General features: G+C 59.2%; 2 protein-coding genes across 3 annotated transcripts; one reads left to right on the plus strand and one right to left on the minus strand.

Moving 5' to 3' along the window:
• Nucleotides 1-5,531: 5,531 nt before the first annotated feature.
• Nucleotides 5,532-17,122, plus strand: DNAJC14 (DnaJ heat shock protein family (Hsp40) member C14). 2 transcript variants are annotated; one of them, XM_050924698.1, is made up of 7 exons: nucleotides 5,532-5,632; nucleotides 6,599-8,335; nucleotides 9,620-9,726; nucleotides 10,803-10,922; nucleotides 11,222-11,382; nucleotides 11,712-11,814; nucleotides 12,731-17,122. In XM_050924698.1, the coding sequence occupies exons 2-7, from the start codon at nucleotides 6,635-6,637 to the stop codon at nucleotides 12,957-12,959; spliced, it is 2,421 nt and encodes an 806-aa protein (XP_050780655.1). In that variant the 5' UTR covers nucleotides 5,532-5,632; nucleotides 6,599-6,634; the 3' UTR covers nucleotides 12,960-17,122. The 2 variants fall into 2 exon arrangements, with proteins under 2 accessions (XP_050780655.1, XP_050780656.1); XM_050924699.1 differs by lacking the exon at nucleotides 11,712-11,814.
• Nucleotides 17,123-17,262: 140 nt separating this feature from the next.
• Nucleotides 17,263-20,690, minus strand: ORMDL2 (ORMDL sphingolipid biosynthesis regulator 2). The gene is made up of 4 exons (XM_050924754.1): nucleotides 20,603-20,690; nucleotides 19,154-19,328; nucleotides 18,479-18,630; nucleotides 17,263-17,804 (listed from the first exon to the last, which is right to left on the minus strand). Exons 2-4 carry the CDS (start codon nucleotides 19,325-19,327, stop codon nucleotides 17,669-17,671), a joined length of 462 nt encoding a protein of 153 aa, XP_050780711.1. The 5' UTR covers nucleotide 19,328; nucleotides 20,603-20,690; the 3' UTR covers nucleotides 17,263-17,668.
• Between the last annotated feature and the right edge of the window lie 7 nt (nucleotides 20,691-20,697).

A 20,697-nucleotide genomic window follows, 5' to 3' on the forward strand; every position in this document is an offset into this window, starting at 1 on the left:
GCTGGGGGGACCCAGGGGGCCGAGGCCCCCCGGCTTGGGAGAGCGGCGGGGGGGGGCGCTCGCTGCTGGGGGGTTGGTCCCTTCCAGCTCCGGAGAAGGGCTGGTGGGTCTGGCCGGGAAAGGGGGGAGCTGTGGGGCCGGGGGGCTCCCAGGGCCAGGAGCCCGCCGCACCCCAGGGTGCTGCCCGGGGCTGAGCCTCACTCCCAGCACCGAGCCCCACGGTGGGTCTGGCTGGGCTGGGTTCCCCTCGGGCAGGACTGCCAAGGGCCCAGTAACACAGTGCCCGGCCCCAGGGGCCCTGGGCCAGCCCTGGCACCTTGGCCCCATGGCAGTGCAGGGAATCCCAACCTTTCAGCAGGCAGCATTGTCCAGTGGTTGGAGCGCGGTGCCCCGGGCTCCGATGGCCAATTCCAGCGCTCTGGGTCTCCAGGCCTGTCGCCTGGACAAAGGCCCTGAGGTCTGGAGCCAGCGTCCCACGGACGCCGTCCAGAGCCATGTCACTTCCCCAGCCCTGCTGCCTGTCCCCTGCTCCAAGGACCTGGTGCTTCGGGGCGCCTGGGTACCAGCCTGGCTGTGGGGTAGTGGGGTCTCGCGGCTAGTGCAGGGGACGCTGGCGTCAGGACGCCGGGGTCCTGCCCATGTCTACACTACACGGAGCGGTGACTGATCTGGTTTCGCTGCAGGTGGACTTGGCCCCTTTCAGCCTCCCTCCCTGGAATGTGGAGCTGCCCTGGCCCTGTTCCTGGCAGCCCAGGCAGCCCTGCCTGTCCCTGGGGCTCGCGGTCGCTGGCCGCCTGCCCAAGCAGGTGCCTGAAGCCACGCCAGCGTCCCAGCAACCAGCCAGACACCAGCTGGGCTGCAGCAGAGGGGCCCCTCTGTCCTGCGGGGGGGTGGGAGGGGCTCGAGGGGTCAGGCGGCCCTGCTGCTCCTTCCCAGGGCCTGGCCATAACGGGAACTAGAGCACTGTGCAATAGAACCCAGGCGTCCTGGCTTCCAGCCCCCCCCCCGCCCCCCCACTGAGGGTAGAACCCAGGAGTCCTGACTCCCAGACACCCCTCCCCCATTGCAATCTGCTCTGACCCAGCTTCAGCTGTGGGGACAGATGGCGCCAGCAACAACCAACAGTCACCGGAACCTGCCCCTGGGTCCTGCCTCTGCCCCAGCAACCACCGAGCCCTGGGGAGACCAGCTCTTCTCCCCAGCCTGGCCTGGAGGGGCCTCAGCGTCCCTGGCCAGTAGGTCCAGTCCCAGGGCGTGTCCATGCCCCAGCACCGCCCTGGGCACTGCCTGTCCCCCCCATGCTGCCAGCACAGCTGGGTGCCCCCCAGATCCTGCTCCCCGCCTCGTTACTCCCCTGGTCTGGGTCCCCCTAGCCGTTCCCGCTTGGTTCAGCCTGCCGCTCCCCATGCCCCCTCCCCGCCCGGGGCCAGTGCCAGGGGGAGCTGCAGAGGAGCACCCGGCTTATTCACAGGAGCCAGGAGCCTGTGGGAGCCTGAGCTCTTGGCAGCCGGATTTTCTCAGCCTCTCCTGAGCCAGCTGGGCCAGCCCTGAGCCAGCCTCCCCGCCTGCGCGGTGCCAGGCTCCCACAGGGCCAGCGGGGCGCGAGCTGGCATCAGCGGGAGAGAGACGCCAGGAGTCTCTTTGCCATCCAGGGCTGGGGAGCGGCTGGATCTCATCTTCCTCCTTACTGGGTCGCCGGACTCCTGGGTTCCCCTGACAACGGCTAGAGAGCGCTCCTTGGAGGGGGGTGGGGGGCAGGCCTGGGAAATGACCAGCCCTCCAAGCCTGGGCACGGCTCCTGTGCATGAAGGGCGGGGAGTGCAGGGGGCTGCAGAGCAGGGGAGCTAGGCCAGGCAGCCCCTTGCCCACTGGTGAAGTGTGGGGCTGGCACGGGTGCCCCTCACCCCAGCATGTGAGAGGGGCAGGAAGACGAAGCACCAGCTGCCCAGAGCTAAGCCTATAGCCATGCCTAGGGGTCAGGCTTGAAGCCTTGCCCAGCATGTGACACAGCCACCGCGCCTGGGGCCCCATGGCCCTGGGCTTCCCCCAAGCAGGCTGCCACCCTCCTCGCTCCCCCAACTCCAGAGCCGACCCCCCCGCCAGTGCACCTCGCCCCGCCCTCCCCACAGGACAGCAGGTTTGCAGCCAGGATGTGAAGGGACTTTCTGTCTGGCTCTGCATGGATCAGGAGTGAGGGGCATTGCAGGTCTCTGGGCCGGGCTAGCAGGGGGCTGCGGGTTGGGAGTGAGGGGCACCGGCGGAGCTGGTGGGGGGTAAGGCAGGAGTCCAGGGCTGGGATAACAGGGACTGCAGGTCGGGGCTGAGGGGCACTGGCAGAGCTGGTGGGGGGGCAGCCCAGGGCTCCGCTAGCAGGGGGCTGCAAGTCAGAATTGAGGGACACTGGCAGAGCTGGGGGTGGGGGGAGCCCAGGGCTGGGAGATCAGGGGGCTGTGGGTCGGGAATGAGGGGCACTGGCAGAGCTGTTGCAAGGGTGAGGTGGGGGAGCCTAGGGCTGAATCAGGACCAAGAGAGGCATGTCAATGTCATTTTTCCTATGTTACCTGTGGGGAAACTGAGGCACAGAATGAGGACACTGGGAACAGAACCCAGGAGCCTGGACTGCCAGACCTCGGTCTAACTCAGTGCTAGCTCTCGCTGTCTCTCACGCCCCAGCCCTTGGGGAAGCGGAAGGCCACGGTGGACACCGTGTTTTGGAACAATGCAGAACAGCACCCCTCCCCCCGCCGGCCCCCTCCTTCCTCCATGGCACAGTGGAAGCTCTCAGGCCCAGACCCTGGAGACAGAGGGAGCTTTGTGTCTCCCCAGCGCCGAGGTCGAGGGAACGCGGCACATGATCAGCCAGCCAAGCCCCACAGCCGCTGCGTCAGCCAGAGCCAGGCAGCGGGCACCTCCTGGCAGAGGGGCTGGGGCAGCCGTAGGGGCCTCCCCAACGCCTGCCCCACCTTCATAGTGATGGGCAGCATCCTCCCGCATTGAGCTGGCAGGGCCCAGGGGGGTTGCACATGCTAGCAACAGGGTCAGCAAAGTCCTCTGGCCACCACAGGGGGAGGTTAGTGCAGGGGGACTCAGAGCAGGACTCCTGGGTTCTCTCCCCAGCTCTGAGAGGGGGGCTTAGTGGGTTAAAGCCTGGTGGGCTGGGATCTAGGACTCCTGGGTTCTGTCCCAGCTCTGGGAGTGGACTGGGGGCTGGTGGGTTGGTCCATGGGACTGGGAACCAGGACTCCCAGCATCCTATGTCCAGAAGTCAAATTCTTTCTTGAGTCGTAAGGGCCAGGCTCTGCTACTGAGTTGCTGCCTCATCTAGTCACAGACCCCATGGTGCCCTCTTCCTGGGCTGGAGAACCAGGAGCGCCTGGCAGAGGGGGCCAGAGCAGGAGTTAACGTTGGTCAAGCCAGTCACTACCCCTAGAAAGAAGCTGCTAAGACCAGGGGAGCCAATGATCTTTTTTCAAGGTCCAAATTTCTCGGTCAAGGTCCAGACTCCAGAGAAAATAATACAAAAATAACAATAATGATAATAAGTAAATGAAAAGATGGTGGGGTGTGTTCACAAGTGCCTGGCGCTCCAGATTTGGCCTCTGGGCTGCCTGATGACTGTCCCAGTGCTAAGGAAACACAAAGACCCTCTGATACCATCTTCCTTTTGTTTAGCTCCTTTCATGGGGGAGCCCAATGTGATGTACAAAGTACAAATGCCAAGTGCCTCACCCAGGAGAACAACACTTCACAGGGTTCAGCTGCCCAACACCGAAATGCAGCTGTCTCTGGGGTGGAGCCTGGTAGTTCTATACCAGGGCACAGTGACAATGAACAAGGATCAGTTACCTGGGAGGGAAATGCAGCTGTCTCTGGGGTGGAGCCTGGTAGTTGTATACCAGGGCACAGTGACAATGAACAAGGATCAGTTACCCGGAAGGGAAATGCAGCTGTCTCTGGGGTGGAGCACTCCGGCTGTTTAACAGCAGGCTGCAGTGTGATGCACATTATGGTAGAAAGGAAGAAGATGACATCCAATGGAAACAACAGGAGTTGAGGTTGGTTAATTAAGGTCACATGATGGGAAAGGACCCACTGTCTCCAGGGTTCACTTCTCTGGAGGGGCTTGACCCAGGAGGTACGAACCAGCCCAAAGGCTCGGTTCCCCTCTCTACATCCAATTGTAGGCCTAGTTCCTGGTCCTGTTTATATGGGTGTAAATCCGGATCGGCTCCAACGGAGATACTGTGGATTTACAACAGGACAGCTGAGGTCAGGATCCGGCCTTATCTTTTCGGGGCCTGTAAGGGAAGTCCCAAAGTGTTGGAGGAAAGGGGCAGATGGGAGACAAGAAGGCCCCGGTCTGAACTGTGAGGGATCATGGGCCGAATTCATACCCAGTGCAACTCAGTTGGCCCCAGTGGAGTTACACCAGGGAGAAGTTTGGCCCCACCTGTATGTGTGGGGCGTGTGTGTGGACGACTGTTCCTTCCTCTGCATCAGGTTGTTTTGCCCATGATCCAGCTGTGAAGTGTCCGGGACTCTCCCAAGCGCCATCTCTGCCCCCCCGAGTTACGGGCTCCACCAAGAAGTCGCTTGGGAGTCGCACTCGGGATCAGGGAGGTTGGAACAATGTGTATAGTGGGGGGCTGAGAACTATTGAACCAAACTGTAAACCCTGCAGATGATAGAAACCGCTTCAAGCCGGGGGACATGGCAGCCCCCCAACCACTCCTAGTCCCAGCACCTAGGCTCGGAATGCCCTCCCGTGCAGATCTGCTTCGCATCAATGCGGCCAGACACCCCCTTCCCTGAGCCAACGGAAACAGCAATGGGTGCTGCCTCCTGGCCAGCAGGCTGGAACAGGGTTCGAGGGACACATTGCTGTCTGCTGGAGAAAGGGCTGATCCTTCTCATCTGGGAATCTCCAAGCAGAAACACCTGGGGAGCAGAGGGTTTTTCTCAACAGCTGTTTTATGTCCTATCTGCCTGGTAGCCCCCTTGCGCCAGGTGCGGCACAGACCCAGAACAAGGAGATTGCCTCTGCCCCACAGAGTGTAACACTAACAGTAACACTAGCCCCACTGAGCTCTTCTCATCAAGGGGTCTCGTGGTGTGTTACAAAGTCATTATCCCCATTTTACAGATGGGGAAACCGAGGCACTGAGCGGAGTCGTGACCTGCCCAAGGTCACCCAGCCGGCCAGGGCAGAGCAGCAATAGGTCCCAGAAGTCCCGGCTCTGTCTCTTTTGACTCTTTTTCTGCGGAGGCTGCTGGGGAGGGGGCTGGGTAGCACCAAGGGTGATGGAGCATCGGGGTGCGGGGGACCGGCTGGCTCAGGGGTGTGGGGTGATCTGGCCCCGGGGGGGGGAACTGGCTGGCTTGGGGAGGGGCAGGGGCCCGATTCAAACCCGCTGCCCCTGCCCCAGGCTGAGACCTGACGCGCTCAGCACATGGCGCAGCCCCGCAGGGTTTCTGGGGCGCTGGCCCTTTAAGGGGCAGGGGGGCGGGACGCTCGGCAGCCCCGCCCTCTCCCCCGGAAGTAGAAGCCGCCGCGGTCACGGCGAGCGGAAGCCGGAAATGCAGCGAGACGGGGGGGCCAGAGGAGGAGGCGGAGACTCCCCCCCGGGATCAGGTGAGTTCCCGCCCCCCCGGGCCGAGCCCCCGTTCGTGGCGGTACCCGCGGGGGGGTCCCGGAGGTAGCGGGACGATCCCCCCCCCCCCCCCCGGTCAGTGCTGGGGCCGGGCCAGGCCTGTCTGACCCCGGCAGCGCAGCGCCGGTTCCCCGGGGGGGGGCGCGACACGTGCGGTGACTGGGCCCAGCCCGCCCCTCCCCCCCGCTCGGACCCAGCCCCGCGCCGGGCCGCGCCGGGCCGGACTCGGACCGGGACGCTCAGTCCGCGGGTCGCGCTCCGGGAACGGGGCCGGCGGCGGGTCTCGCACCGCGCACTGAGGAGCGTGGCCGGCACCGGGGCAGGGCTCCGGGCCGCGGACGGGGTTACCTCCAGCGGGGCGGCTGACGCCCGTTCCGCAGGCCTGTCGCGTGGGCGGTGTGTAGCCCGGCCCGCTGCCCGCACACCGCTCCGTTCTCCCCGCCGGCGGCCGCCGCGCTGCGCTGCGCTCCGCGGTGACCCCTCGCAGCGGGTCGCTTCTCCTTCCTGCAGCCGGGGACTCGGGCGGGGGCCAGTGCTGGGAGTTCCGCCTAGCACGAGCCTCCGCTTCCCACAACCGCTGCGCGCTGAGAGGCGAGTTCGCGGGCCCCTGGGGTCGAGCTTTGCGAGCTGAATACCTGGGATCCGGCTGCGAGCCTCTGCCGATCTCGGTGGCTCCTCGCAAGCAGCTCTTGGGTGGTTGCTGCTGTCTAGGAAGGAGCTGAGGTGGGGGAAGCTCTGTCTCCCCTCCAGGGGCCCCCAGTCTGCTCTGCTCTCAGTGTGCATCAGAAGGTAGGTCCAGTCGCATGGACTGGGGGGTTGAGAACGAGCCTTGGAGACCACTTGCGATTCATGGCCAGGGCTGCCCTTCGATCCCTCACCTTCTGTGTCTTGGCCGTAAGCCTGGTTTTGAAGCCTTTGATTTTATTTTATTTTTTTTTAATTTACAGGATAAAGGCTACAAAATGACAGCAGTAACTTAGCCCATGCTGGTCCAGGATGGCACTGGGGGCAAGGCAGTGGAGAAGCAAATGTCTGGAGGAGGAGGGATGTGTGAAACCAAACCAGATAGTTCCTGCTGCCGGAGTGGCGAGTTCTCAGAGGGCAGGGGTGCACCAGGTGCCAGCCCTGGTGTGGATAACAGACCCTTGTTCTCAAGTTTTGGAGATCCGGGAAGCACTGGGCCTAACGGCAGCCAGTTCTTCCAAGAATGCTGCAGTCCTGAAGGCCCAGAGCGTACATCTCCGAGCCAGAGCTGGTCGAAACAGCTCCACGGAGCCACCAAAGGCTTGGAACCGATGGAGGCTCATGGGCCAGCTGCTGCTGGGACTCCTAACGTACGTGAGACACTGCTAGCCGAACCATCAGCTGAGAGGCTAGGGAAGGTGGAGGAGGCCGGCCATTCTTCCCATCAGGACTTTCCAGAAGGCGGCGGGCAGAGGACTGCCTGCACCGCAGGGGAGGGTGTTGGTTGGAATGGAAGCTGTGACCGAGTACCGCTGGGGCTGCTTGAAGAGGATGGCTTGCACTTTTCTGAGTACAGTGCCCCTGGCTCCGGTCTGTCCAGTTCCTGTAGTTGTCAGGGGGAGAGTTTGGATCCCTCCAGGACTTATTTGGAAAAGGGGAACTGCTCGTGTAGCATCACCTGCCAGCGCTGGGCTTCAGAGTTCCCTGGAGCCGAGGATGAAGCCTTTGGTCCTGATTCAGCGCCATCACTGCAGGGCCAGGAGGAAGACGAGGAAGATGACGGCGTGTCCAAGGCCAGCGAGGACCCTTTCGACTCTGGCAGGGTGCTCAGCGGCAGGAAGAATGGGAGACGCCAGAGGCACCGCTCTAGCATGAAGGACGAGGAGGGGAAGGAGAATGCCAAGCGGGAGGGTAGATCTGCGCCGGCTGGCGGGAAGCACAAGCAGGCCAGGAAGAGGAGCCATGCGGACCGGCAGCGCCACCTAAAAGCGGAGGTCCCCAAGCAGCTGGAGGAGCTGGCCTGGGTCTGCGTCTCCTGTTTCAAGAAGCTCATCAAGCTGGTGCTGGTCATCACCCATGAGTGTGGCGAGTATGTGGAAGCTGGTGGGAGGGTCCTGTACTCCTGCTGCCAGCTCGACGCCTGGGACCTGGGCTCCGCCCAAGCCAGCATGAGGACGTGGAGCCAGCGGGCCAAAGGCAGCTTGGGGAAGGCGGCCCGGTGGCTGGGTTCCTGGGGGAACTGGCTGTGGCGGCTGCTCAAGATGCTGGGTGCCCTGCTCTTTCTGGTGCTCATGCTGCTCCTAGGCAGCCTGCGGCTGTGCTGGCGAGTCTCCAAGTCCCTGCTCCTTGCTGGGGCAGCTAAGCTGGGCAGAACCAGCAGCGTGGCCCGGCTCCTCTCGCTCCTGGACTCTCCCTTCCTCCGCAGAACATGGGCTCTCTTCAGAGAAACCAGGACTTGCAAGTACGTGTCCCACTTGCTGCAAAAGTGGAGAGGGCTGCTTGGGGCATCCAAAGGACTAAGGACCGATGGACTGGGAGAGGCTGTGGCTGGCCCTGATCCTGGCATGGGGGGGCGCTACCAGCCCAGCGAGGAGGTGGCACGGCTGCTAGCCCTGGCCGACGTGCCTGAGGAAGAGCTGAACCCCTTTCAGGTGCTGGGGCTGGAGGTGACTGCTTCAGACACGGAGCTGAAGAAGGCCTATCGTCAGCTGGCCGTGCTGGTGAGTGTGGTGGGGGACGGACTTCCCAGCCAGCCCCATGGCACCCGAGCACCTGGGGGGCATGAGGCAGGAACTCCATTCGAGCTGCACTGCCCTCTTACAGGGGGGAGTGAGCCACTCTTCTCTAGCCTCCCCCACTAAGGCTCAATATGCTTAACCCCGCCCCCATACTACAGATGGGTAAACTGAGATGCACAATTAGGGTGACTTGTCCAAAGGCCATGTAACGTGTCTGTTTCAGAGCTGGGGTGAGACTCACATTCCTTCCTGTGAATCCCTTGCTTTGGTGGGTCCACCGCAAGGCCTCGCCAGTGGCATGGGGATCTGGGTTAATCGCTGGCGGCACTGGCAGCAGCTCCCGAGTTAAGCTGGTGCTGAGGTTGGCACGGGCTGCAGGGCTGAGCAGCTGACTGACTCTAGTTCCTGGAGCTGCCTGGTATCTCAGCGGGGGACGCTGCGCTTTCCATGTCCTTTATAAAGTGAAAATTCTGCTTGACGTTTTGGCCCATGTGCTTCCTGTTTTCCTGGGTTCCTCTAAAGAGTCACGGCCTGGGGCAGCCTTCGCGTGCTTCCTGGCCCCAAGGTGCATCTGCCTCCTCTTGTAATTCTGTCTGCTCCACTGTGCCCCTAGTTCAGCGCCATCGGCTGTGCTCTGACTGTGCTGGCTGGGGTGAGGCGGGACAAGCCGAGCTCTGTAGGGACCTGTCAGGGTCAGGTGGACCCTGGAGGAGCAGGCCAGGGCAGCAGCGCCTTGGGGCGCTTTCCGAGCCCTGACACCCCAGGGTGGTGGCGGCATGTCCTGACACAGCTTTGTCAGGTGGAGTCACCATGCGAGCACCGTGGAGTCATGGCGGGGGCCGCGCTGGGAGCGCTTGATGTCTTTGAGGCTCCCCTTGGTGCTGGCCAGCCCTTCTGCCTCAGCCCATCAGCTGGGCACCCCGTTTTTGTGCAGGCCGGGATGGGGAGCCCTCCTGCCTTTGCTGCTCTGCTTGCGCTGCCTGAGAAGGAGGGCAAGGAACTGCCAGTCAGGGGTCAGGACCCCAGGAGCGGCAGGTGGGGGCTGAGGCTTGCCAGCTCAGTAGCCTGGCCTCACCCACACCAGAGTGGACCAGTTGGCCTCGTCTGAGGCCATGTAGCACCCCCTCCTTTCTCCCCCCAGACCCACCTGGCTGTGCTGTCCTGCCTCTGGAGGGGGCTCCATCCCAGCCAGACCCCTCGCAGCAGACGAGGGCAGTGCCGAAGGAGCCTCTCGGTGTTCTCAGGTTTCCGTGTCTTGCTTCGCAGGTTCATCCTGACAAGAACAAGCATCCGCGGGCGGAGGAAGCCTTCAAGGTGCTGCGAGCCGCCTGGGACATCGTGAGCAACCCAGAGAAGAGGAAAGAGTACGAGATGTGAGTGGGGGGCCCCTTCCCACCCCCTAAGGCAGGACAGGCGAGGGATGGAGGGGTGCCTGTGGTCGCTGGTGACGGATTAGAGAACATGGCCTCCTCCGTGTACTCGAGGGACGGGCGACGGGGAGGAAGGTAGTCTGGGATCTTGGGCTGTGCTAATCAGTCCCACTGTGACTTGCTGATCTGAGCTGCTCACCAAAGTCAGTGCTCTGCCATGGGACTTCTACTTCCCTGCTGACTGGGGGAGCAAGGCTGGCACCTTCGGATGGGAGTCTTGAGTGGGACCAGTCCTCTTCTAGTACTCGCCACTGCGAGATGTTGCTTTCAGGCCTGAGTGTGGGTGAACCTCCTGCGCTCGGCTGGGAAGACACAGCCAGGAATTTGTGAGTGAGGCTTTTCGTGAGCTGTTGGTCATGAGAGCAAAGGCAGAGCACGAGGGCTTTAACAGAGAAACATCCTGTACTTAAATACCCTTTAAAAGCCGCTCTTAGACAGAATCCGGTCCCCTGTCAGAGAACTGGCACGTGGGAATTTCCAATTATAAGTGAAATCCCTCAGGCTGTTGTTCTCTTCTCACCTGTGATCAGTGTTACGGTTGGGCCCAGGTCAGGGTGTGGGCGCTGTTGTGCTAGGAGCTGTACAAATGTGTCCTATGGACAGTCCCTGTCCTAGAGTGCTTACTGCCTTGGTTAGTGAGGAGCCGCCACAGGTGACGGGAGCAAATGGGTGGGGTGGGGAGGAGGGCTTACCATGCTGCACAGGCTGGTGCTGCGAGCGGTGCGGCGTCAGACCCAGGTTGATGGGACAGAGCGGAGGCCTCTAAGCCCAGCTGCCCAGCACGGTGGCCTCCCAAGTGCTGTTCTAGTGCCGGGCTTCTGCCACCCCCATCTCGGCCAGCGAGGGCCTGGGAAAGAGGTAAGGATGTGTGCCCCACACTGGCCACAGCAAGCGCCTCGTGCAAAGCCAGCCCTGTGCCGATGGGGCCCGAGCCCAGCAGGGTTGGGCAGGGGCTGACTGCTGGGTGCAGAGGCTCCCTGCCTGGGGCGTGACTCGCTCCCATGCTGTTGTGATTGCAGCAAGCGGATGGCGGAGAGCGAGCTGACCAGGTCCATGACTGAGTTCCTCACCAAGCTGCGGGAAGACCTGAAGGAGGCCATGAACACCATGATGTGCAGCAAGTGCCAGGGAAAGCACAAGTAGGTGCTGCAGCCTGGGGCGTGGAGAGTTATCCCTGCATGGGGCCTGGGGCTCAGGAGTGGGCCTGGCCCTGCGTGGTGGCTGGAATGCAGCAGCCAGACAGTCCTGCAGCTGGTGGACTCATGTCCTGGCTTTCCCAGTTAGCTGCGTTTAAGGCCACTGTGCCTCTTCCTTCAGCACAAGTGTTCTGTGGTGCGGGTTGTCCCAGAGCATTCTGGGAATTTGGGGTGCTGTGGGAGGGAGGCCAGCAAAGCTGGCCCTGCTCGAATGGTGTTTGAAAATCTCCCTGCTGCTCTAGGAGGTTCGAGATGGACCGAGATCCGCTCAGCGCTCGCTACTGTGCGGAGTGTGGCAAGCTGCACCCTGCCAAGGAGGGAGACTTCTGGGCCGAATCGAGCATGCTGGGATTGAAAATCACCTACTTCGCCCTGATGGATGGGAAAGTCTATGACATCACAGGTACGGGGGTGTCCGTGGGGCTGCCTGACCACACCGTGAAACTGCCCAGTTGTTTGCCAGCCCCCTGACTAGCAGTTACCCCAGGCTGATTAACCTGTGTTTAAACCTTCCTGTGCTCCTGCTGCGTCAGGGTCGAGCACACCGAGCCCAGCTGGAGAGGAGGACACCAGCTCTTGGGGGAGGGCGGGGGTGTGGCTGCCTCCCGCTTCCCCTGAGCGCGTCATGGCTCCCGTGCTCCGGAGGCTTGGAGGGGAGATGGCGGCGGTTGCTTCCTGCGCTGAGCTAAGGCGGCTTCGCGCTGGCTGATGGTGTGTCCTGTCTGTCTGCAGAGTGGGCTGGCTGCCAGCGGGTTGGGATCTCTCCTGACACCCATCGCGTCCCGTATCACATATCGTTTCGCTCACAGAGCTCTGGCTCAGGAGGACGCCAGAGGTTGGTACTGGATGCTGTTCTGGTTCCTTCATGCTCTTGCCTTGGTCTGAGTGGGTGGGGATGGGTCAAATTGCTGATCTCGAGCCCTTCTGGGGGAGCTGGGGCTAACCATGAGTCCCCCCTGGCATCCTCCTCCCCTCATCCAGGCCGAAGGGAGCAGAGTTACTAGTGTCCCTGGGAGTCTCCTAGATGGGGTCAGCAACGCTCCCCCCTTTCCTACTCGTGCTGTTGCTGGGCCCTGGAGCAGTGCCCCCTTGTGGCAGGGCAGAGCACTGCACTGCAGCTTTAAGCCATGTGGACTGAGGACAGATTATTCTGTACAGATAAAACTCCCCCTTTCTGTGGCTGTTGGAGGAACTCCCCACGTCCTCACAGACGTGCCTTAAACCAATGCTGGCCAGCGATCCGGCATCTGTCGCTCTATCAACCTGTCCTGTTTCTAGCTGCCTGGAGTTCCAGCTGCCTCCTCCACAGGGTGGAAGGGTCATGGGAGCACAGTGATCCCAGAGACCCCTGCCAAGTGCCATCCAATGCTGCTGAAGATAACAGGAGGGCAGGTCACTGAGCCCCTGGAAAGATCTGGCCCTTTAGCCTCACATCTCCCTTGCTGTGTGGCTGCTCTCCCTGGCGAGGAGACAGGGAGTGGCCTGACTTGAGAGTCCATGATTGAGCTGAGACTAGAACCCAGGAGACCCTGCAAACCACTTAGACCCCCACTGCCTCCCTGAAGTGGGGACAGAACCCAGGAGTCCTGAGTGCCACTCCCCCCTGCTCTAACCCACTAGCCCTTGCAAACCTCCCAGGGCTGGCCCTACAACCTAAGGGTCCTGACTTCCTGCTTTAACCACTAGACCCCACTGATGTGCCCTTTGACACCCAACTACATGTGTAAGGGCTATCTCTTGTTTTCCCCCAGAACTGCCTCTGAAGGCAGCCCTGCCTCGGCTGCAGACCTGCAGGACTTCTTCAACTGCGTATTTCAGGGGACCCCAGGGCAGATGCCCAATGGGGGCTTCTTCAGGCCACCCCAAGCCCCCCAGGCAGCAGCTCCTTCTGCTTCTGCCCCGAAGACAGAGAGTGCAGCCCCAAAAGGGGACTCGAAGCAGAAAAGGCGGAAGAAAGTTCGCCGTCCCTTCCAGCGCTGAGGAGCGGCGTGGCCCGTGGGGGCTGCTTTGAACTCGGCCTGGCAGGAGGCCACAAGCACTAACAGGAAAAGCTCCTGTGTACGTTCCAGCAGACAGCTGAGCGCGTCCCAGGTGCGAGGTCGGACACTAAAAGGGCTCTTTACAAGAAGAAGAATCTATTTTTTTTTTCTTTAGATATTTAAAAGTAACCAGGCGTTCAGGGAATTTCTGGCTGACGCCATTAACTTCTAGTGTAAAGAACCAGACCCAGTGATACCAAAGAACTCCAGCGGGGGGTGCCCTGCAGGATCCCTAGAGACACCAGTCCCGTGTGTGTGGAAGGATGGTCTCTCTGCTGGGGCGGGGTGGGGGAAGCTGGACAGAGCCATGGAATCTCTTCAGGGTTAATTAAAAATCAGGGAATTGTTTCATTTCTGTTAAGGCCACATGTGAGATATATAGGGAGGCAGCCATGTCCCTTCCATCCACCTGCCCCCTGCCTCTCATGTGTGGCTCCCCTTCATTCCCTGCCCATTGAAGTCTGCGTCTCACAACCCTCTGAGAGCTGGGGGGAGCTTAACTCGTCAGACACAGCGCGTGAGCAGCATCCCTTAGAACTGAGTCGCGATTTGGCCTCCTAAAGCTTCTGCAGCAGAGCGGATTCTTGTCCCTGCAGCTCATCGCCCCAGAAGAGCCATGCTAGGCATTAAAGCCTGGTGCTGGAGGGCAGCTTGCTCAGCTCACAGCTGTCTGGAGAAGGCTCCTAGGGAGCAGCCCGGCCTTGGCCCTGGGAGCCAAGTCTAACTCTTGCACTGTGTTCTCCATACCTGCTGCTGGAGCCAGGGCATCTGGCAGTGCTCTCAGCGGAGCGGGTGGGGAAGCCTGTTTCCCCAGAGATGAAATGAGGTGGGAGGCGGCGCTCCCTTCCCACTGCACTGGTAGCACAGGCTGGCCCTTAGCTTCATGCTTATCCCCCATCTGATTTTTGTTGCTGATTTTCCCCTCGGCCCTGCTTTCCTGCCCGCTGGGCTCTGCCACAGGCCTGGGAGAGCGGGTCCTCAGCAGGTGTCTCTGGGAGCTCAGTTGAGAGATGCTGTCTTCGAGTCTCCTGATCTGTGCAGCCAGTATTGAATTTACCATTTGCACACACGGGGACCAGACTTTCCAAGGGAGCAAATCAAGTTTGTAAGCCCAGCCCCAATCCATCAAAAACCTGGTCTGCTTCTGCTGGGCCCTGCAAGCTCCTGTGCTCCCGGCAGTTAGACGGGTCTGGAACTGTCCAGCCTCTTCCTGAAGGATTGGTCTTGGGTTTTAACAGCTGGTTCCTCTTTGTCCATGTCTCTAGTATGTGCATAGCCCGTGCGATAAATATAGCCCAGTCCCTGACAGCAGAGGGGGGAGTGCTCCCCCCCTTCCCGGGGCAGTGTCAGTCAGTTCCGTGTATTACACCTCGGCTTTCGGTTGGCACTTTCTGTAACCTCCTTCAGTTTGCTCTGCTGGTCGCTAACACACACCCAGCTCAGAGAGCTGCTGCTGAATTACTTGGACCCCAGCTGGAGTAAAGCTGATTTTTAAGTTGTGCCAGGAAATAGCTCATTTGACTTGTCAGGTTGTCTTTGACATTCCACTGCTGAATTTCCAAAATGAATGGGATTTAGGGTAGGGCCTACACAAACAATTGTGGGTGTGAGCAGAAAGCTGTGCTTTAGGATTACACTCACCAGTGTAATCCTCTCTTGAATAATTACCCATCCGCCTGCAAACTCAACCCCAGTAGGTTTACGTAGGCGTATTCTCTTCACACCCAGCTTGTGTATAGACACCACAGTGCAGGTGTGGAAAAGGGAGGCCTGGTCCCTGCTAAAGCTGGATTTTGGGCTGGTGGAAGAAAACCAGGACGGTACCTCAGGCCACACTGAATCTTAGTTTGTGCTGCCTTGGTCTGTTAACTAATGCGTGGCCTGGCTGCACTGGACAGGAGGGGTGAGGTCAGGTAATTCCTCATCACCTTCCTTCTAAGGCTGAGACTAAGCTCTTTAAAACAAACCCTCCCAGCTCAGCCTTCCTCTAGGAGCTTTGTTAACTTGGCTGGCTTCTCTGTCAGACTGTTTCTCCCCCAGGTGTCACTTACCTGCAAACCCTGCTTCCTCCTCCCAGAGGGAACTGTGGGCAGCAGGGCTGAACGATGCGGGGACCAGGGCTGCAGAGCTCTTTGCCTCTGGCTACCTGGTTCTAAGGGCAGCTGAGCTGGGAGTGAGTCTCAGCATCAGATGGTTATTGGGGGGCCTTATGTGAAACGAATCAAGGGTCTTTAGCCTGTTCCTTGCAGATGTGCATCCATCTCCCTAAAAGTTCCAGCTACGGGGGTGCAAATGGGGGGTCCTCGAAGAGGGCAGCATGATTGTATGCAGGACCGCAGGGTCTGACCAGACCCCTGAGGAGGTGCAAGCTGTGCTCCCTCGGGGGGGCAGCTTGGACTGTTTCTACCAGGGCTTTACCCGGGCTGCAGAGAGGTGGCCCATATCTGGCACCCTATCCACTCGCTCCTGAGCTCAGTAGGCAGACGTTAGCTCTAGCTTTGAAGTTGGTGGGAGGAGGAAGCACTGTTTTAACACGGGGCCAGTCACAGTCATTGGTGCATAATGGATGAGTGGACAATGTAAAGCCGGGCATCCAACTGCTCATTTAGAAGGGCCAGGAAGGGACCTAAGCGTAAGAACAGCCATACTGGGTCAGACCAATAGTCCTGCTAGCCCAGTGTCCTGGCTTCAGCTAGTGGCAGGTGTCAAGTGTTTCTGAGGGAGTGAACAGAACAGGGCAATCACTGAGAGATCCAGCCTGTCTTCCAATTCCAGGATCTGGCAGTCAGAGGTTTAAGGACACCCAGAGAATGGGGCTGTGTCTCTGCTCATCTTGGCTAACAGCCATTGATGGACCTCTCCCCTGGGAACTTAACTAATTCTTTTTTTGAACCCAGTTATAGTCTCGGCCTTCACCACATCCCCTGGCAAGGAGTTCCACAGGTTGACTGGGCGTTGTGGGATCCATTGTTGGGTTTTAAACCTGCTGCCTATTAATTTTATTGGGTGTTGCCTGGTTGGTTGATTATGAGAAGGGGTAAATAACACTTACTTTCTTCACACCAGTCATGACTTTATAGACCTCTCTCATATTCCCCCCTCTCCCATCTCTTTTCCAAGCTGAGCTGTCCCAGTCGCTTTTCATCTCTCCTCACCTGGAAGCTCTTCCCAAGGGAGATCCACCTTGAGCTCTAACACATGGGCTGCTGGGGATTTGCTCTCTAGTTCTCAGCTGCAAAGGACACGTTGGCTGGTAGTGCCTCTGGGACCCCAAAATGTGCATTAAGGGGCCTTGGAAACATACCAGGAGGGCACAACTCATCCAGTAACGTTCTGGCTGCCGTCACAGGGGGCAGCTCAAGAACTGTAACGTCCTCGTGGGCTGTATGCGTGTGGCTTCTTGTTGGCTCCTCTTGGACAGCTGCCACAGCCACCTTGCTGCTCCTTATCCCTTCACGTTAAGGGGGAGTTTCTCTATGGCTGGGCTGCCAGCTTCCTTAGCTTGCCTTTTCATCGTGAGTGCATACAGCAAAGCTTGTTGCATTTGGCAGATGCCAGAGCCTCTCTTTCGCTGGGGCCTCCCTCCCTGTTCACTGAAAGCCAGAGGCTCACTGCTGCAGCTTTGAGCTGAGCATGCACCGAGCACAGGAGAGCAGCCACGTCCAAGGACACCTACCAGCTTGTTCTGTTCTTTCTCCCCTGAGCTTGTGTGGCTTCTGCAGCTCTGCTGCCGGGGCTGCCTAACTCAGTTCACAGCGGAGGCGGCAGAAACTGAGTGATAGGCATGTTCCCTCTCTGCCCTGCCTCAGAGCGCCTGTCGATGTGCCTCTGCAGCTTCTCTGCACTAGTGGAGCTTTGGGGAAGCTGCATCTGCTTGGGCTGCTGCAGAGCAGAGCTGCCTTAAGATGCTTACAGATGTTTTGCAGAAAAGTCAATCTTGGACAATCAATCCCTCTTCCTGACCTGTATTGTCATGCAAGTGTTTGATGCCGGGTGCAGTCACGGTTCAGCTCCTGTGTCTCGAGGGCTGAGCACGGAGGTTTTTAAGGTGATTGTGTATCTCTTTCTTATCACTTTTGTTAAATTAAAATATGATTTGAAGAAGCCTCTCTCTCCTGCGAGGTGGGGAAGGAACGAGCAGCGAGTTGTGGGATCCTCTCCCCTGAGCGACTATCTTCTGTTCTTTACCATCACCCCTGGCTGATTCCTCTAAGCCTAGGGCCCCCTTGCAAGAACACCACTCGTCTCTAAAACGTCTTTATTACAGTAGCAGTTTATAAAACACAAGGAGGGGGAGGATGCACAGACTGGCTATTTCGTCCCTGCTGGGCACGTCACAGTTACATGAGCAGTAGACACCTGACAGGGTAGCTCATGCGACACTTAGACCCCCTCCCTCCTCACAGCTCTCTCCACCCAAACAAAAGATAAAGCCCAAATACCGATGATTATTACGGAGAGTAACTTAATCCCCTTGCAAAATAATCCCTCCAAGTGGCTCAGGCAGGGGCTGGTCCCTCGCTTGCATGGCCGCCCTAGTTCACAATCAGGACCGCACCCTCACACTGGGTTTGTTACTCCTTCGCCAGAGCAGGAGGTTGCTGGGATGGGCCCTCTCTTCCCTTGCACCCGGCTGGGCAGCACTGAGTCTTAGTATTTGTTGATGCCAAAGACACGCACGCCATGGAACTGGGGCAGCTTGGGCAAGAGGACGCTGAGGAGGGACGTTGTGTTGATTATAAAGTGTGCAGGGTCGTATTTGGTATAAAAGCTGGTGAGGAGGTAACTGGAAGAGAGACAGAGGCAGGGTTAGTTCTGTGGCCATCCAGTCACCGGCTGGGGTGATGGCACATGAAAGCTATTTCCGAGGCTGGATTGACAGCAGAGGTGGTCATGCAAACATCCCAGCCAATGAACCTCACACCTCATGCAGAACCATTTCCCCAGCACAGGCAGAGTTCAGTCACCAGAGCCCATGCTGCTCAGGGCACAAGCCTTCAAGGACTAGCCTGATGCTCACTGGTTTGTTTCAGGCCTGAGAGCTTGTGCCCTCCAGTTGCAATTGTCGGAGGGTAGCCACTTTGCCAAGGCATGCAGGGCAGTGGCCAGTTCATTCAAAAGCTATGTACTCTATAGCCGAAGTGGCTTTCCCTGCGTAGGAGAAGGCCCAGCATAGGCTAGTGCCTAAGTATGGCTTCACGCAGATTCCAGCAAACCCATCTTCTCCCTGAGCCATTCACGCCTGCTCAGCTAAAGCTGGAGCCTGGCATAATGTGCTTCTAGTCTCCATGGGCTATGCAGGGGAACTGCAGTGAGCCCCACTGAATGCCTGGGAGCTGCAGCTCTGGGCAGGTTTGAAGCCCTGCTACCATAGGCCCCCTGCCGAGCAGGCAGGTCCTGGAAATGAAACACCACTGGCAGCGCTACAGCTGACCTGCCGCAGCAGGAACTGACACTCACAGAACTACTGGTGAGATGCTGAGGAACTTGCGGGAGGAGGTGCACTGCGTCCCATAGTCTATCTGTTCCCAGTGCGTGAGCAGGCGATCCTTGCCCTGGTCCGGCGTCTCAAAGGGGGTTCCTTTCACAGTGTGAAGAAACCAGTACATAACCTGCAATTTCCATAGTGAGAAGGGAGGATGTAAGGAGAGGGCCTGGATCCTTATGCTCTTCTATCATTAACACAATAGGGGGGCAGGGATCAGACAGGCCACACAGCTAGAGGGCAGTTGAGCTGTGGAACTCATTGTTACGGGAGGCCAGAGTCAAACACCACGTCTGTGTTTAGAGAAGGGCTGGCTGGGCAGGTAAGGTCTCCCTAGGTAAAGTGACTTGCCTAAAAGAGTGGCAGCTGGAAAGAGAACTCGGGAGTTCTTGCTCCTAAACTAGGAAAAGGATAACGAAATGTCATGCGTCAGGCCACAGCTGATCATCAGCAGGGGTCAGGAAAGTACTTCCTATATCACCTTAAGCTTTCCCAAAAACAGCACCCTCTATAGCTAAATCTCTCTGAGTGCTGACCCAGCAGCAGGGACTGGGCCTCATCTCAGCTCCTCCAGGCCCAAAGAGCTGAGTCTAACCCTGCTCTTTCTAACAGTGCAGGAAAACGAGCTGGGAGGCTGAGATTCAACTCACCAGGTTGTGTATAACATTAGTGAGGGTCCACACCACGGGAATGCTGAAGAACGGGATGCTGAGGAGAATGATATGGAGAACTCCCACCGAGATCATGTAGGCCAGCCAGATGCCACGGCTGTTAAGCACCCGTGTGTTGGGATTCACCTCGCTGTGGGCCACCCCAACATTCATCCTGTATGAGAGATGGGGTGTAGGAGAAGAGTCCAACGTTACTCATCTGAGATGCTGAAGTTTGCTGATTCCGCTGCGTGCCTGATGCCATCCTTCTATGGAATCATGGCTTTTGGCACATGCCTGTTCCAGGTTTCTTTCTAATACTTTGTCCTTCTGCAACATCTTGCAGCCAAGAGTCCCCATATGCTTTATAAACATTAATGCATGAATCATCGCAGCCCCAAGGCGGGTTGGTACGGTCTCTGGATCCCCATCTTACAGGCAGAACATCAAGTCACAGAGAGGGGAAATGACCGGCCCACAGCCACCAACTGAGGTAGTGGCAATGAGAAGTGGGAGCCAGGCATAGCTGCCTCCTCTAGCCCCTAGACCCCACTCCTTGCCCAGAGCTGGGGAATAGAACCCAGGCATCCTGACTCCCAGCCCCCTCCCCGCTCGTCCCTTTACCCCCCACCCTCATCCACTGGATGGCACTTGTTAGTGATTCTGGAAATCCCGCAAGCAAAGCTGAAATTGCAGGGACCCTATGAGTTGCTTTTGCTTGTAATTCAGGTTTTAGTTTCCCCCTATCTTTATGGCCACACAGCTCCACCGCACCCCAATACCTACAGTTCATCCTGCATCCCATATGTCCCCCTCCACCTTTCAGCCCTTATATGGCCCCGTCACCCCTTCCAGTAGAATAATACCACCACTTAGCTATTTAAAGCTCACTTTCCACGGGTGGATCTCAAAGCTTTTTACAACGGCAGGCAATATCATGCTCTCCATACTACCCATGGGGAAACTGAGGCACAGAGCCAGGAAATGACTCGCTCAAGGTCACTGAGCAGGCCTCAGGCAGAGCTGGGAACAGAATGTCGGTCTCCTGAGCCAGAGCTGTAGCCACCAGTACCGCTATAGGGGTTTGGGCGCCACCTGGTTAGAAATGGGGCCCAGGACTGGCCTTGTGCCAGAACCACTAGACCCTGCTCCCACCCTTGCTGCCCTCTAGAGGCACCACGGGCCGCCCCCGCCCCCTACCGGTGCCCCCCCCCACGGGCTGCCCCGCCCCCACGGGTGCCCCACCCCCCACGGGCCGCCCCCGCCCCCTACCGGTGCCCCACCCCCCACGGGCGCCCCCTGCCCCCACGGGCGCCCCGCCCCCACAGTGCCCCTCCTCCTCCATCGCTCCCTGCCCCCCGCCCCGCTACCTATAGCGGCTCCTCCCCACTTTCCTTCCCCCTTCAGAGCCCGCGGGCCCCTACAACGGACCCCGCCGCCCTCACCCACCTAGCGGCTGGTGCGGAACCTCCACACAGCTTCCCCGGCTCGTCTCCCGGAAGTGCTCCTGCTGCCGCCCACCTCCGTCTTCTGCGCACCTATTG

Source organism: Gopherus flavomarginatus, chromosome 16, assembly GCF_025201925.1.
Source record: "Gopherus flavomarginatus isolate rGopFla2 chromosome 16, rGopFla2.mat.asm, whole genome shotgun sequence".
NCBI lineage: Eukaryota > Metazoa > Chordata > Testudines > Testudinidae > Gopherus > Gopherus flavomarginatus.